The sequence below is a fragment of the Lepidothrix coronata genome, unplaced genomic scaffold (assembly GCF_001604755.1).
Source record: "Lepidothrix coronata isolate B3197 unplaced genomic scaffold, Lepidothrix_coronata-1.0 Scaffold27, whole genome shotgun sequence".
NCBI classification, from domain to species: Eukaryota; Metazoa; Chordata; class Aves; order Passeriformes; family Pipridae; genus Lepidothrix; species Lepidothrix coronata.
Window position 1 is genome coordinate 2622647 of NW_016690207.1, and position 17561 is coordinate 2640207.

Genomic DNA, 17561 nt, shown 5'->3' on the forward strand with positions numbered 1-17561 from the left:
ATGGGCCTGACGCCAAGCTGCTGGGTGTCAGGGCACCCGAGGGAGCCGGAGGTGGGGCGAGGCGTGGCACCGCGCCGCATGCTCACCTGGCCCTGCATGGCAACAGGCAATGGAGCTCTAGGTCCCTTCGGGAGCGGACCCACGGCCGGTTCGAGAGGCAGCGGGTGGCAAGGGAGGGAGGGCAAACTGGCAGCCCCTGGCAACCTGGGGCTGACGGCAGGAGGCTGGGCACACCGCGGATTTCCCTCCGCCAGCAGGATGGTGAACCTGGAGTCTGTGCACGCAGGTAAAGGGCGCTTGAGGAAGGATCGGGCTGGAGCTCGCCGTGTCGCCGGGACCGTGGGCTCGGGCAGGAAATGGGGCTGCTCTGATTCCCGCGACCTTTCCTCCCTGCTTTCCCTCCTGTTTTCTCCCGCTGGAGTGGCTGGTGAAGTGCCCACATTCCTACCCGGGGATGGATGCTGCCCTGGTTTGTTTAGGGGGCTGCCAAGCCATGCCCACAGTGTGGGCGCAGCGCTCCCGCTGCCAGCCCCGACGTGGGGCCGGGAGCAGAGCTTGGAAATGTCTCGGGTACCTGGGAAAGGAGGGTTTGGTGGGACCTGTGGGTCCAGCCATTGGGATAGAGCTGGGAGGAGTGAGAGGGGGTGAATTCACGGAGGGATGCAGCAAGGGGTGGGTGTGGGGTTGTGTGTGTGTGAGATGGGACACGGGTTGGAAGGAGAAAAGTTAACAGCAAAGAGGGAAAAGGAGGGAGAAATGAATGAGGAGAGAGCTGTGGGAGGCTGGGTTGGGTGAGGAATGAATGAACAGGGATACTCAGAGAGACTCCTTCCAGGGGGTCTGATCCAGAGATTGTATCACATTGTCTCTGAGCAGACCTTGCTCTGCAGTTAGCTGGGGAACCAGGGCGATCCCTGCCAAGTCCCTCGGAGCTGTGCTGAGCTCCAGCTCACCCTGGCAGAGCTTCTGCCCTCCGCTCAAGCCCCTGAGCTCGAGGGGAAGGACCACATCCCTGGGCACACGGAGCTGAGGGCAAGGCTGGGGTGGGAGCAGCCAGATCCCGACAGCCCTGCCTGTGGCAGGGGCAGGCAGGAGGGTGTTGGGGTGCAGAAGCCATGTGCTAGTGACCTGTGTCTGGTGCTTTGTGCAGCACAAAAGGCTCTGTTAGCCCCTGGTTTGGAGGGATGAGGAGGGTTCACCCATCAGTCTGTCCAGGGCTCATTCCCTTGGATGCCTATTGGCACGCTCTGAGTGTTGGGAGTCCAGGGCTTGTTCCCTTGGATGCCTGTTGGCATGCTGTGGATTTTGGGAGTCCTGCTGTGCAGGGAGAGCTGGGGAGGGTCTGTGCTCAGAGCCTGTAGCCCCTCAACAAGCCCTGCCTGCCTGTGGGCTCGCAGACAGGCCCGAGGGCAAGGCAGATGGTGCAGCAATGCCACCCCCTGACACAGGTCAGGCTGGCAGAGGTGGCCAAAGCCTCTGCTCCGTGGCTGTTTCCAACCTCTCCAGAGCTCTGGGATGCCCACAGCCCCTCCATGGCCAGCCAGCACCCCCCTGAGCGGGCTGGCTCCCTGTGGGGGCAGTTGGGGGCCCTGGCCATGAGGAGAGGCTGCGGGAGGCTCGTGGGCTGGGCTGGGCTGGGAGCCCCAGCTCGCCTGAGCTCCCGTGCTGCTGTGAGGGGTCTCTTGGGGACACTGCCCCGCAGGCTCTGGGCTTGTGGGTGACTCTTTCCTCATGAAAAGATTCTCCAGGTCGATACTGTACCCTCTGTCAGAGCCAGTGGCATCTCTCCCAGGGTGGGTTTGGCCAGGAGCTGCACAGGATTGGGTTCCATCCCCCCGTGCTGTCGGTCAGAAGGGCCGAAGCTTTAACCACCTTCTGTGCAGGGAGGGAGCCCAACAGAGGTGGGAGGGGGTTTTTTCACCCTTGTGCAAAGGCAGTTCAGTCTATTCAATTCTGGGGTCCCCAAAAACCTCGGGGTCCCTTTGTAACAAGCTGCTTGCAGAGGTGTGCTCCATTTTTTTTCCCCTGGGCTTTTCCAACCTTAATGATTCTGGGGGAAGACACAGAGTGCCAGGTGAGGGTGGGCTGCTCCGGCTCTGCACACCCTCCTCCCTGCTGAGAGAATTCCCTGGTGGGTACCACCACCTCCTCCCCAGGCATTTTGGATATTTCCCCTTTCCTGCAGCTTCCAGAGGGGCTCAGGCTCCTAAAGCACAAAAGACTCAGCAGACTCCAGGTGATGGTCCCCCTCCTCCACCACTGGATTCCATGTTTAAAGTCATCAGGCTGGTTTACCCTTGCCCATGTCTGAACAGCTACGGGGAACAAGGGCTTGGGAAAGGCTTTATTTGCTGACACCATTTGTTTCAGCAAAAATACAGATGCAGATATATCCCCAGAGAAGTGTCTGCACTGGTAGAGCTCCTTTGGTCTGGGTGAACAAACCAGCTACCCCTACTCCAGGTATGTTTGGGAGCTGAGGTGCAGCAGCACATTTTTAATATGGCCCAGGCCGCAGTGGCGGCTCCTAATAGGGCTGTGGTTTAGGATTAGGCAGTCCTAAGTTGTGTTATTTTTCCCAGAGAGGTTTGGTTTGTTGTTTTTTTTTTCCTAGCCTGCTTATTCTCTGTGTGTTGCTAACCTGGCAAAGCTGTGTGTAGCTGGACTCAGTCTCACAGCCTGCCTTGTCTTTGAGGGACTTTTTTTTTGGATGGAGCAGAGGTCAAATCTAGATTTGCATCACTCTGTCCTGGTTGTAGTGGGAGACTCTTAAATGTCAATAAAAAGGTGTTGGCTTAAGTCATATTAGAAAGTGATTCCTCTGTATGTCTGCTGCTTCTTCTTAAGGATCATTGGAGGATGATCCACAGGGATACAAAAGCTGGCCAGCCCCAAACCTCTCAGATCAGTAGGCTTTGATAAAAAAAGATTTTCCTTTTCTTCCTGGTGTTTTTTGGTTGTGTTTTTTTTGTTTGCTTGTGTTTGTTTTTTTTTTCCCCCCACAAGATATTTAAACAGCAATACCTTGTGCACGTTTACAGCGGGAATTTGAATTTTGGTGCACATAAAACCCTCGTGCTGTTTCCACGAGGATCACAGGGCATCTCCTTATCTCCCGGCTCCGGGAGGAGGGGATTCCACTGATGGATAACATGCCACATGGAATCGAGTTGCAGCAGCAATTCCTCCTTCCCTCCCCACCCACCCCAGGTCGGAATGGCCGAGGGGGTGGGGGGTTACTCCTGCAGGAGGGACAGAGCTTCTCCTGCTTTGCTTTTTCATCCCTCCCTCAGCTCTGCCTGAGCTGTTCCAGTTCTTGCTCTGTGCCCATTCAGGGCTCCTCGATCTTGGGGTTTAAATATTTCCTTTCACTAACATGTATTTTGGTTGGTTTTTTGTTTTTTTTTTTTTTTTTGCAAGCTTTCAGGCTTTCTCACCAAAGCAAGCACCAAACTTCTGCAGGCTTTTAGATTTTTCTTCCTCTATTTTATGAGAACTTGCCTCTTATTTTTTTTTAAGATACTTTTTGGCAGGCAGCAAAACTTTGTGCTTTGTAGATTGCCTAAGTTAGGGTCCCTTGGCAGTGTTACAAGACAAGAAGATGTTTATAGCTGATGGTAATTACTCTTCCTGCAGTAGAAATGCTTTAGAAGCCCCACTAAACATTCATGTCTTAATTGCAGAGGGTTTATTTGAAGGGGAAAAAAAAAATCCCACAACTTTTTTCTCTCTCTCTCTCCTTTTTCCCCTCACTCCTTAATATAATTTGAGGGAAGGAAGTTTCTGAAGTATGTGAAAGTTTCTGTGCTCTGGTATAAAATCCTGATTTTTTTTTTTTCTTCCTACCTTTATTCCTTTACTGAAGAAAGTTCCAAACATTAACTTGATCAAATATATTAAATCTTGGCCAAAAAGCAGATTATCTGCTGTTTAAATAGGGGAGAACAGAACCTGAACACACACAAAGCTCTGCCTGTTTTAGTGTGAGCAACAGAGGGAAATGGGTGTAAAACCCCACAGGGTTCTTCTAATCCTTCTGGCCGTTTGGAAGCAATAAAAGGTGGATATAGGGAAGAGGAAAAGGTTTGCATGATGCTTTTAGATGGCTTCCACCTGCCTTCTCTACCCCAAAAAAACCCCCAGCAAACACTGGCCCGGCTTCCCCGCTGTTGTTATTCCCCGATGCAAATGGGATGAGCCTGTGGCCGGGATTGGCTGCAGGAAGAACATGCAAATCACTCGGGTCTTGATAAAAAAAAAAATTATCTCTCTCTTTTTCACCCCCATCTAGTCGGGAAACGGTTAAAATTCCTGTGCAAAAGGTGTAAGAGCCGAGAGGGTGTCCATCTGAATTTGAATAGATATTCTCCCTTCTTTCACCGCTGTGTCCTTGGCCTCTTTTAAGGAGGAGATGAGCAATCCAGGGTGGAGTTGACCATTCCCACCTTTTCTTTCAGCCGTGCCCGAAGGAGAAAGTGGCCCCGGGTGTGGTGGCAGCCATCACTTCAAGGGTAAATGACAAATTCGTTGGCCTCGATAAGGATGGGGGGGAATATTCAGGAGCTTGATGGGAAAGGACTCTTTGTGCTCCTGGGTTGGGGATGATGCTTTGGAGCAAAGCAGCTTCTCGGTGGCTTGTGAGGGGTGTGGGAGAAAACAGGGAAAACAGTGGGCAAATAGGGATCAGATGGAGTGGGGAAAACGAGTTGAGTTTGATGGGCCATCTTGAGGGACGAGGAAAGGATCTGGGAGAGGAGGGGAGAGCTGGGAGGGATCCCCTGCCAATGCAGGTGTGGTGGAGGAGGGTGTCAAAGGGACACCACCCCAGCAGGTTTGGGAAGCTCAGGGGAGAGCCCAGTGGGGCTGGGGGGGACTCTCTGTGCTGAATCGCCCCCTCGTCCTGTGGGTGAAGGGTGGGAGCACCACAGCAAGGTGGGGAGGGGGAGAAGGAGTGAGGGGGATGCAAAGAGCAACAGGAGGGAAAGTGCATCCTCGGAGCTGATGAATATTCTAGTGCCTGTATGTTGAGGAATCAGAAATTTGAAAGTCTGATGGTTTATTATAATTACACATTCATTTGTGCTGTTTAGTGGAAGCCACATGTGCCTGTTGCCTGGGACTGTGACCTGTTATTAAAATCAGTTGTGCCTCCTTTTGCAGAGATCAAGATGAGCGGGGATGCGGCAGATTCCACAGACACCCGGCACGAACCGGACCAGGTGGAGCCAGGTAAGGAGGCTCTGGGATGTGGGGGACACAGGGAGGGGAGGGGGAAGCAAGGGAAAGCAAAGGGGAGTGTGGGTGCTGGAAGTTTCTGCTCTGCTCGGCTCCTGTTGCTGCTCCACTGCGCTCTTCCAGCCAGCCCGGGAGTGGATCAGGAATGTGCTCTGGGCTAGGATTGCGCTGCTATCTTGATCAGCATGCAAGATCCTCTCCCTTAATGTCCTCTGTGGCTTCAGCAGGGAAATGTGCTCCCGCCTTGCCAAAGGAATGATGGCACTGGAACGGTCTCGGTCCCGCTCCGTGTAGCGCAGGCAGCTCTTCCCATCCCACCGGGAACCGCGGCAGGGACGGTTCCTCCGGCAAAACCAAGCCTTTCTTTGGCCGTGTGTGTGTGTGTGTGTGTGTAGAAAAATGGGAGGGACTTTGGGAATAATCAAATCCAGTTAGGTAGTTCCAGAAGAAAGGCATTGCTCTGCGTCTTGAGGCACGATTGGGTCCCTCACCTCCTCCGCTCCTGATGCTGCGCAGGCTCTCGCTGCTCAGTGGCTGGAAGCCTCGGCGTTCCTTGAATATGGAAAGCTGAGGAACAGGGTGATGTTTTAAAGGTGCTAGCGCTGATTTCCGCCAGGTTACCAAGCAAAAGCTGTGATAGACACCAGGAAAAAATCAGTTTCTGCCATCAGTTCTCCCTCCCACTGCCTGCAGGGAGCTTTGAATGCAAGACTTGGACCCGTAATTTCACAAAGGCTCATGGTCACGTCCCTTTTCAGGCAGGTGAGCAGCAATAAGAAATAATTTTAACGGCCACTAGGTATAGCAAACCAAGATTATTAAAAGCTGTGCTATAAACTTAGAAATAAAACCTTTGAAAACCGAAACTGGTAGAGAAAATGCAGAAGAATCAATTATTCTCTAGCCCTAAGCTTGGGGCAGGGGGATGTGCAAGAGGTTAAAACTTTGTGTGGAACGATTTTACTGTTTCTCTTTTACTTACATAATTTGAGATAATGTAGAAAAAAATGAGATTTTGGTTAACCCAGAGAACTCTAAGCATGTTTTAAAGGGACTAAACCCACCCCTTTATTTAGAAATCCTCAGTGTGCTCGTGGCTATTAAGCTGGGTTATTTGACACAATCTAAGGCAGAGATAAAATCTGGTTCTATTCACGTCCATGAACTCTGATTGACTTTGGTCAGCTCAGCTTCTGCTCGGGGCTCTCAGATCACCCCAAGTTGGTTTTTGAGATAAATGTTTCCAAGCTGCTGAGCAACAAACACATCCCAAACCTCCCAGGCCCTTCCAAAAACAAACAAAAAAAAAACCCCTGGTGGCTGTTACAGGGCCTTAAATCGGGAGCTGGAGCCTCCTGAGATGTTTGGCACACGGAGTTGATGGATAGCAGTGTTAATCAAGATTAGGGAAGCCGGGTGTTTGATTCTGGTTATTAAATGGAGTGGGATATTCTGGCTGCTGCTGCTCTTGGAGTCAATAGTGTTAAACCAGAAGCTGGCGCTGCCTTTGGTTGGATAAAATATGGGTTTTTTCCAAGCGTAAGCTCCCCAGACAGCCATTAGTGCGAGCTGCAGCACCTCTTTCTAGTGGTAATTGAGGAAAGAAAGCGCAGAAGCGAAGTCAATTTGTTTTAAAATAACAAAAAACGTTCGCGGCAGCATCAGCCGTGCTCTAGGAGCCTTCCAATCAAGCAGGGAAATCAGGACGAGTAAATCACCTTCATTTGCGGAGGGCGGCACAAAAAAAAGAAACCTGTTGAAATCGCTCTTTTTTTTCTGCTGCCGCTGATCTGTTCGGTCCCTTCGGGTTCTCCGGGGATCGCTGGAGGGGACACAGAGGAGGGGCGGGAGATGCTCGTGGGGGTGTCCGGCACCAGCCACGACCCCTCCCGCGGGGTGTCCCCCTCTGTGACCCCCCGTGGGACCCTCCGGGGGTGCCCAGGGCAGGGTGACACCTTGGCACGCTGTGGTCCAGGTGATGTAACCCGGCACACCGAGCCCTGACGCTTCACCCAAAACCTCCTCGTGGTGGTTTTTTTTTTTCCCTCCCCCCCCCAAATACCACGTTAATTTAAAAAAGGCCTTTTTCATTAGACATTATGTACACAAGGGCTACAGATTACAAATGCAGAAAATTAAATTGTAAACTCCACGGTGAGGCCTTGTGGGGGGGGAAGAGTAATGAGAGAAGGGAACCCCTCCCNCCCCCCCCCCCCCGTGCGCGTCGTTAGAGGAATATTTACTGCAGCACCTGATGGTTTAGTGTTTTGGTTACCGGCTTCATGTGGGGAAAAGCTGTTTTCTGATGACTCATTAATTGAAGACCCATTTCCTACTGAATTACACCACGACTCTCCGGGAACCTCGTTACCCCCAAAGGAGAGATCTGTTCCCAAACTAACAATATTATACCTTACAAAGACTAGAAACCCTCCGAGGTGCAGATATCCACAGGCCTTTCATCACCAAAAGATGCAGACTGGCTCCAAGAAGAATTAAAAAAAAAAATAAACCAAAAAAAATAATAAAAAAAAAAAAAATCCTGGAGGGAGTTGGGTGCCAAAATGCTTTTGTAAACCAAGCCCTTGATCTAAACCTGATGCCTAAAGATCTGATGGGAAGTGTCAGTAGCAGAAGGATAATCTCATCCTTTCATATCTCCGCCAATTCCAGGCTTAGAGGGGGGAAAAAAGAAGGGTAATTTGGGGCATTGTTTTACTTTGAAAGTGTTTGAAATAATTGTGGGGGGTTTTCTTTTTTGAGAAAATTGTTAAAATTGTTCGTCTTCCGTAGGAGGTTTGGAAAGATCAGGCTTCTTTTTTTTTTTTCTTTCCTTCTTTCTTTCTTTCTTTCTTTCTTTCTTTCTTTTTTGGTTGTTTTTCCATCCACCCAATTTCACAGAAAATGCTTCAAAGCTTTTTAGTAAGATATCCTCCCAAAACCCAGGTTGGTTTGATTCCAGCCTCTCCGAGCGTAGTGGAACTTTGCCATTAAAAAAAAAAAATAAAGCTGCGATTGAAAAAAAAATATAATAATTTATAAGGAATATCACCTACCCTGGCCAACCCTGTGAATCTTAATCCTTCCTTTCCTTCCACTCTGCCCTTTTTATGGTGTGTGTGAGGGGGAAGAGGGGAACAGGCACCAGTTTCTCCCACGGTGGGGAGCGAGTTGGATGTTTCCCCCATTACCCAGCAGCTGTGGGGGTCACTCCCAGCCTGACCCCTCCAGTCTGGGGGTCCCCTTTCCCTTTTCCTGCGGGATTCCAGCCCGGTTTAACGCGTGGCTCGAGCTCCCAGGCCGCCAGTCCCGCTGACTCCATGGGGGGTAATGACAGGCAGTGAGTTTTCTGCTTGGCTCCGAGCTCTTTTCATCTCTTTAAACTGATGAAAGCCATGCCAGCAAAGCTCTGGGTTGATTTTTTTGATGGGAACTGTGGGGGCTTGGCACTGCCGAGTGTCGCCCCTGGTCTTGCAGCCCAGGGGCAGAGAGAGATCTCCCCCTTCTTGTGGTTTATCTGAGCCCTCGGTATCTGATGCAACAAAACGCTGAGGTGGGACTTGCCCCTGTCTGTCTGTTTGTTTGTGTCAGACACTTGTTCCCCCGTTTATCTGCTCGATCAAAACAGGTTACACCAAGCAGAGCTACTTCCCTTTGATTTCATCTGTTGAGGCTATGGGGGGGAAGCCAAAGCTTTTACAAAAGGGCGATAGGGAAGCTCTTCAAACACAACCATCGGTAACTGAATAGCTGCGGGCGCTCCCGAGCATCTTCCCTCCCCACCCTGGATCCCGGGGAACTGCCCGGCCTGCCAGGAGCCCTGGGAGGGGTGTGCTGGGCACCCCAGTGTGGGGAGCAGAGCCGGGCTGTGCCTGTGTGGGTGCAGTGTGGGACAGCCCCGCAGCCTTATCGCTGCCTTGGCAGGGCTGGGATTGCTCCCCGGGACAGGGGGTTGGTGGTGCCAGTCAGGTCTGGGAGCTGGAGGGGCAGGAGGTGGGTAGAGGGGTGTGGTTGGAGGGGGAGGGCACACGGAGCTGGGACACGGGGCTCTGGTGGCAGTGGGAGCAGGGTTATGTCACCCTCACAGCCTGGGTAACCTCTGAGTGATTTGGAATATCCTGAGTTGAAAGGGACCCTCAAGGATCATCCAAGTCCAACTCCTGGCCCTGCACAGACACCCCAACAATCCCACCCTGTCCCTCAGAACCTTGTCCAGAAACTCCTTGAGCTCTGGCAGCCTTGGGGCCGTTCCCACTGCCCTGGGGAGCCTGGTCAGTGCCCAACCACCCTCTGAGGGAAGAACCTTGTCCCTATATCCAACCTAAACCTCCCCTGACACAGCTCCAGCCATTCCTTGGGTCCTGTCACTGCTCACACTGAGCAGAGATCAGTGCCTGTCCCTCTGCTTCCCCTCATGAGGAAGCTGTAGACAGCCATGAGGTCTCCCCTGGAGAGAGCAATAAAACAGGTATCTTGTCTCTCAGAGTAAGAAAGACTTGTCTTTTAAACCTCAAGAAAATTAAGTGCTAAGGGGCTCTGATGCATCTGCTTCCCTTTTGAGGAGACCCTGCTGGGAATGTCCTTCACCCCCTGCATCCTCATCTTCGCCCAGCCTGTGCCTGTGGAGGGATGGCAGCACCAGACACCTCTGCTGCTGGCACAGGACATCTGAGGGCCCCTGGCAGCGGAGCAGAGAGCAAGGGCAGCTCTGAAACTGGACACCAAAACTTCCACCAGAGCCAGATCCCCTCCCAGTACCCAGTTTGCATTAAACCCATGTCAGGGCAGGTGGAAAATCAGAGCCCTTGCCTCAGTCTGTATCTGCCACAGTGCAAGCTCAGTTAAGTGTGTCTTCATTCCTCAGCTCCAAAGGGAGGGCCTCGATCCCTTTTCCCACCTTTTTGACAGGATAAAAGCCAGGGATGGGCACAACAGAGCCCTGATCTCTGCTGGGCTCTGGGAAAGCTGCTGTTTGTTGTATTCCCACCTCAGGTGTTGGGGTAGGGTCTCTTTTAAAGGTGATGGCTCATCCTGGAATAGGGAAAGAAGTTTCTGGTCTTTGTGTCAGCTTCTAGCTGGGGTGGAAGGCAAGGTGCACGGGCAAGGGATGGCAGATGGAGCACCCACCAACCCATCTCAGTGGTACCCTCAGGTACCACAAAGGGCTGCACCACCTGAGCGTCTTCCTTTTGTTGTTACCAGGCTGGAAACATCTTGCCAGGCCCAAGTCTTTTGAGGAAACTTGGCCTCTCCCAGCCCCGCTCCGAGCCCAGTCCTTGGCTACGCCTTTGCTCTCCAAGGCCAGCTCTCCCTCGTGAAACTTTCCTCAAAGCCTCCAGGATTTCTCTGGTCTCTTCCCCCCCGCAGCCATGCACAGCCCCGGGACAAGTCCCGAATAAATGAAAGCAGCAGCAGTTGGGCTGGAAACAGCTGGTTGCTATGGCAATCGGGGCTGCTCGGGATTTGCATAAGGCTGATGATTTTCATAGCACAGCCACATTTAAGGCAAGCGGGAGAAATTTCCATATTCCCAGCTCCGAGTCAGTTGGGGCGTGGGGGAGGCCAGGAGGGGGATATTTGAAATTCAAATGAAGGTGATTAGGGTTTGAGGTTGGGTTATTTTTTTTTTTAATTTTTTTTTTTTTTCCTTAAACATCCCATTATGGAAGAGGATAAAAAAGGATGGGGAGGGGAAAGGGGAACAAAAGGCTGGTTTGACTTGAATTAGAGGGGCAAAGGAAGAGCTGGTCTGATCTGCCTCTTGCCTCTGGTCTAAGAGAAGAGACTTGCCCTCTCCCAGCACCTGCAGGTGAAATGTTTTCCGTGGGAACAACTGCTGCCCTCGGGTTTCCTTCTGGAAGCTGCCCGAGTCTCCCACACTTGCTGTCCTGCTCTCCCCCCACTCCCTGCCCCACACGAAGGGAACATCACACTCTGAGCTGCAGTGGGACCTGGGGATGGGGTTTCTCTGAGGCACTGCTGACAAAGGGAAGGCATTTTTATAACCCAGGGGTTTCCACCCAAATGAAACACTTGAGTGCTCAGTGAAAGCTTCCCCTGGAGTCTGGAGCTGTCTGAGTCAGCACAGATTCACTTTTGCTACCCAGCCTTAGCTTTCCCATGGAGATGCTCCGATGCTTTGGGCTGTTTGTGCCCTCGGAGCCTCAAAAACTCGCCATCCTGCTCACACTTTGCCCTGCTCCCTTTAAAAAGCACTTTTTAAGTGCCTTGGGAGCAGCAAGCATCCCAGCGGGATCCAGGGAACAGCTCAGGGCAGTCTCTGCTCCCTGGTGCTGGTGGGCACAGCTGGAGGGAATCAGGGGGAACCAGCACATGGAGAAAAGGTGATTTAAGTGAGCTCCCACCACTGGAGCTCTGGAGAATGTGGTTCTGGGAACAGCAGCGTGAGGGCTGTGGCTTGGTGTTTGCTTGAGTCTCTAGAGTCAATTGAAATCCTGAGGAGTGTATTTGATGCTGAATGTCTTGTTTGCTTAATAGAACCACATCCTCCTCGGTGCAGGTGAGCATTTTGCAGCATTTACAGCGTGTGGGTCAAGTACTGTTTATAGCTGTGTAATTGTTGCCACTCTTTTCTTTACCAGCACTCAGGTAAATCTTTTAACTTCGTGGGTTGTTTGAGGTGAGAGATTTGAACAGGCTAATTTCTCAGCCTTTAGAAAATGCACGTTGAAAGGCTCTCAGCATCCTGCCTGCTCTCCCAGTCTCTGGTGGCACTGTGCTTTATCAGCTGGGGTGCTAAAATCCTCAGCATAGGTGAGATTAATCTTAATTTTAGATACTCAATACTCTGAGGCTGAAGTCTGACCTGCTCACCCCGGGCTCTTTGTGCAGTCACTGATGGAAATAGGTGTCTCCAGAAGGTGATTCATCTCCGTGCTCTCTATCTCGGGGGTGAGATGAGTTGCCCTCTGGAAGCGCCTGCTTCCTCCCTCTCCGTGGCTGTAAAGGGAGCCTAGAGCAATTGGCTCACAATTAGACACCTAAAAGTTAGACATCTGAGCCCGGGCAGCCGAACCCCCTGCCTGGTGTCTGCCTGGCACTGTTCCCCCATCGCCCGTTCAGCTGTTCCGAATTTCCCTCCCAAATGCGCTGCGGCAAAAAACTGATTCCCTGTGGGAATTCCCCAACACCTGTTAAAGATTGAAATCGCCTCCGAATTCCCCCGGCCCTTCCAAGATCAAACCGTGGGGTGAATTAAGTGCGGGGCCGGGTGGGACGGGGACCGAGGTGATCCCTGCGGTGTCGCTGGGTGCGAAGCTGTCACCCCCCCGGAGGTGACATCTGCATGCGTGTGTTTGCCTTTGGAGGAGATGAAGGAGCGCTGCCATCCTGATTTTCCTTCCCTCCCCATTACGGTGCTTTCATCCCCGAGTGCCCGACTGGCTCTGCAGCTTCCAGTGGGAATCGTGATGGAGCTCCTGTCTCCGCTTTTCCAGGGCGAACGCCGCGTCCCGGGAGGGGGGGAACAGGCAGGGGGTGAGGAGGAGGGGGGGGAAAAGTTGTCCGGAACTGTTCTGCTTCTCCCATCCCCAGAGAAACCTCCCCAGGCAAACTCGCACCAGATCTGATGCCAGTGCTATGCAAAACAGCTGCCAGGTGAACCAAGGAGAGCTGCACAGTCCTGGTCTGCCGTGCTAAGCCGAGCTTATCGCTGCTTTTCCCCCCCTCCCCTTCCCCGTCCGGAACACCCAGAAAGAGCCTTGTTTGTGGGGAAGCTCCTGGGAATCGTAGTGCAGGAGCTCAGGGCAGCCTTGCCCGGTTTAAATCTCAGGGCTTCCCCCGGTTTGATGCAATTCAGGGAGGGCAGGACTGCATCTTGCAGATGCTGGAGATTTTGGATCCCATTGTGTCTGGCTGGTGTAGCAAGAGGCAAGTTGTTGGCTGGGCTGAAGCTCCATTAAAATTAGTGGAGTTCTGGCAGTTTACAGCAGGAGAGAATCTGCTGCCACTTACACTTTTCTTTCTTTTTATCTCCTGGAGCTAGAAAAGATAAAATCTTAAGTGCAGAGTGTTTGAACAGCCCGTTCCTTTCAGGAGAGATGACTACTGCAGTGTGAGTCCTGATGTTGACAGAAACTGGGAGGAAACCGAGTCTATTTTTAAAATATTTGCAGCAAAGTTACTGATTTAACTGAAAGGGGAAAGTTGTTATCCCTATCACACCCAAACCTTGCCTGGCAGCTGGAATCACTTTAACTTTACATTAACTGAAGTAGAAAAAGACCAGATTTGTTTGCAAATAAATCTGTGCACAAACACTGGCTGGTCCTGCTGAAGCCTTGAAGAGATTTGTGTATCCAGCTCCCATTTCCATAACCACTGGGAGCAGGAATCACCTCGCCCAGTTTTAAATATCTCACTCTTGGACATCTAAGCCCGAACTAGTTGCCCCTGGGTCCCTTGGGAGTCAATTAAGAGGAATAGTCATCTCCAGAGGGCCATTCATCTCAGCTGGAGATGGTGTCTGAGATAGGTGGGATGAATGGCCTCTGGAGGTGCCTATTGCTCCTCACTGTCTCCCGAGGCACCCCGGGGCAGTTCTCTCAGACTGAGACACCCCAGTTACCGCTGAGTTAGTGTCAGTCTCCAGGAATATTTGCAGTCACAGAATTCCTGGCTGAGGTGCCCCCGATCCCCCCCCGTTGACCCTCGGTGGGTAGAACTTGGAGGAAGCTGTGTCTGACCTTGGAGGAGAGGAAGGGGCAAAGGCAGGTCAAAGTCTGGAAAAAGTAAGAGATGGGAAGCTTGGAAGAGGAGGAAAGACCGTGCAGGAGAACTTGGGCCTGGTGGTAGCGATGTGCAGGGAAACTGTTCCAGCTGCACATCCCAGGTTCCAAGTTTTGGGGTGTATGGTGGTGACTCAGACACCTTCACCGGGACCTCGGGATCTCCCTCAAGGCCTTTGAATGTTGCCTCATCAACATGCTGCACTTGAACCGTGAGTGAAACTCCTGTATCCAAGAAACCAGGAGATTACCTTTTCCTTCCTGTTCTATTTTAGCAACTGGGAACTTTATTTCCTCCTTCTCTCCTCGCTTTTCTTCCCTTTAGCTACTGCCTTCAGATTGCATCAACACCCCCCCCTCCCCTCCTTCCCCGTGGGTTTCAAAGGTAGAAACTGCAGGCCTTGAAGATCCTCCTGGAGTCCTGCTCAGGTGTGTGGATGCTGATTGTGATCATCCATTAGCACTATCAGCATTCCCATCGGTGGCTGTGCAGTTGTTGGCTGGAAGGCAATGAATGAACCCCGATTCCCGGGGCGGGAGCAGCTGGAGAGAGGTGGTCAGGGAGCAGATGGCTACGGAGAGGCAGGAGGGGGGAGCACGTGGCAAGCTGGAGGTTGTAGCAGGAGCAGGGGATTGCATGGAAGGAGATAAAGCCCTGAGATTGGGAAGAGAGAAAGCTTTGAGGAGCAGGTCGGGGGGAAGGCAGGAAGCGAGGGCAGGCTGGAGCAGAGCAGAAATGCAGCCAGGCTGGGGGAGAGGGCACGGAGCTGGATCGTGGTTGAGGTGCAGATGGTGAGGAGATAGAGGAGATCTCAGAGTTGATGGGGGCAACAGCTTGTTCTGCTGTTAAACAGTGCTGTGGCAAAGTCCTGCAGCTCAGTTTCCACAGCCAGTGCTGTTAAATGTCTCAGATTAAATCTCCAGAGCTGTTTCTAGATAGCAGAGAACGAGAGGCTGCCATGAAACTGTTATCGTTGCCTCTCAAATATTTTGCCATCCATGAGTAATTGTACCAAGCACACTCCCCCTGAGGATCTCAAAGGGCCACGCTGATTCACCTGGGAATGTTGTGTGCATGGAAAACTGCAGGCTGGGTTAGGGCAAAGGCTCGTTCAGCTGAGGAAAGCAAGTCCATGGGAGAGCTGCATTTGCACTCCTGCCTGCACAGCCTCTCCCAGCAGCTTTCCAACTTTTTGCAGGAGACGTGAACTGCTGAGAAACACGATGTGTTGGAGCTTGATCAGATCACAGGGCACGGGCTCTGCTTTCTGGGGAACGTTATACTGGAAAAAACAGCAGGAGGAGCCCCCGAGGGCTTGTGTTGGTGGGATGTGAACAATTTAAGGCTGTTTATCACAAGCTCAGTTGGACTGGAAGAGAATGACTTGGGGAATGTATTGCAAAGGGAAGGGGTTTCTTGGGGTTGCCTTTGCAGCTAAAGAGCTTCGTGGAATCCCTTAAAGCATTCATATCTGTGGAGAGCACAACCTTTCCTCTGTGATGTTCTTGATGAATTTGGCAGGTGTGATGGAGGGGGGGGGATGTTTATCATCAAAGGGGAATGAGTGAGGGCCTGTGCGGTACCTTCAGGCTGAAACCTGTCTGATTTTTTCCCCCTGTGCCTGCCAATCTCTTTTGGAATCAAGGAGACGCCTCTTGAGCACAACCCCACGGCACCCTCTGTTCCCTCAGATATCCCGTAATTACCCAGTGCCACACGGGTTCCTGAAGATCCCAGGCTAACAGCCCTGGCCACCTGTTTGCTGGCCTTTCCCACAGTTGGTCCAGGCTTCATTACGTGCAGTGCCTTAGTCCCGGCTTTCCCTGGAGATCTGTGATGTCCTCCAGCTCACCCCTGCTGGAATCTCCCTTGCACTCAGGGAGATTTCCCCCACCCTTTGCTGCTTGGCCAGGTATCTCCCGGGAAGAAACACTTCTATTATCCTTCAGCAAAGGCTGATACCATTAAATGTTGTAAAAGCTGATTTCATCCTTCCACTGCTGCGCTCCCAGTGACTCCCCCTTCCTCCTCCTCTCCTTGCTCTGAGCTGAGCCAGCCCCATGGCTTTGCTTCCATGTGTTCTAAGTTCTGGAAATCTCCCACCAGTGCTCACTGTCATCAATACTGAGATATTTTTCTGTTTGTTTCCTTGTAGGCAATGAACAGAATGGGCTGGACTTTAACAGGCAGGTAAGACTCTCCCTGGGTTACCAGGTATTCTCCTGCTTTCTTGGATGACTGTTTTTTAATTGCTCATCATGCCAAGTCCCAGGCAGCTCCTGCTGAGAGATAAAAACTGTTAGGGCAGAAGCTGCCATCAAACAGACCACAGAACTTCTTCCCAATTCCCCTTGTGGGATAGAATGACAGATCACACCTCTGCTTTCCCTCTTCCTATTTCATAGAAGTTCAGCTAATTACAGAGTTTCTTTAAATGACCACTTGCTTGAGGGTTTTGCTGACCTTTTAATTTTTATTTTTTTTTTCTATTATTGCTTGGAAACAAAAGGCACCTCAGTTAGAGTGGCAGATGTGCAAATCCCTCCCCAGAGCCCCGTGCACTGTGACACTGGGAGTGCTGTGATGTGCGAGGCCAAAGGTACAGGGCTGACTCACAGGAGTATCAGCAAGGACTAAAAAGATGAAGTGGTTTGAGGTCTTGGAGTGTGTAGGTCAAGACCAGGCCTGCCTACTACCCCAGATTCCTCTTTGCAAGGCAGTGGGGAAAGGGACAGCAGATGAAAGCAGTGCTGCTCGTGGGGCAAGTGAGCCCCAGTTGCCAGTGAGCACAGGAGGGACTGTTGTCTCTGCTGTGTTCGCTGTTCTCCTGCTTTGTGCAGCTAAAAATAACCCCTGAGTTGTGTTTTTTTTGCTAAAAATGATGCACTGAGTGGCTGGAGGTTTTCATTTGTGGCTCTAAGGAATCGCTGGGTGTCACCTCAGAAGGTGACAGCCCTCTGGAGCTCTTGAATCTGTGCAGACACGTGTGAGGGTGGGGAGACCCTGGCACAGGTTGCCCAGAGAAGCTGTGGCTGCTCCATCCCTGGAAGTGTCCAAGGCCAGGTTGGATGGGACTTGGAGCAACCTGGGCTGGTGGAAGGTGTCCCTGCCTGTGGCAGGAGGGTGGAACAATCTGGTGTTTAAGGTTCCTTCCAGCCCAAACCATTCTGGGATCTCATGAAAACGCTCTCTGAGTCCAGAGCTGAGGGCTCCCGTGGCCACCAGGGCTGGGCTCAAAACCTGTAAAGCAAAAGAGGAAAAAGAGCCAACCCCCTGAGCTGCTGCAGGACTCTGGGGGTTGGATGGGGAGCTGGAGCCAGGGAAGCACCAGGGGCTGTAACTCCACGGACAGCCACGAGCGCTCGCAGCAGATATTGGCAGCACAGCAACCTCCCTGCTCCCAGCTCTGCACTCCCTGAGCTCAAGGCTTACATCCCTTTCCAGAGGCTCCCTGCTTGCAGCAGGGGGACAGCTGGGCCTTCTCAGTGTGGCTTTTTTTTTGCCCTGCAAGCTTTGCCCCCGTGGCTCTTGCCTGACACATGTCAGCGAGCTGCTGTTTGTTTGTTTGGCTTGGCTGC

At 52.0% G+C, this 17561-nt stretch overlaps 1 protein-coding gene across 1 annotated transcript in view; it reads left to right on the forward strand.

Annotated features, from left to right (window-relative positions):
• POU2F3 (POU class 2 homeobox 3) overlaps positions 1–17561 on the forward strand; it is a 41019-nt gene continuing 23458 nt past the window's right edge. Inside the window, exons 1-4 of the mRNA XM_017809513.1 lie at positions 1–286; positions 4458–4511; positions 5161–5229; positions 16139–16173. Coding sequence (XP_017665002.1) covers positions 1–286; positions 4458–4511; positions 5161–5229; positions 16139–16173 — 444 coding nt within the window. The remainder of the gene's footprint in view (positions 287–4457; positions 4512–5160; positions 5230–16138; positions 16174–17561) is intronic.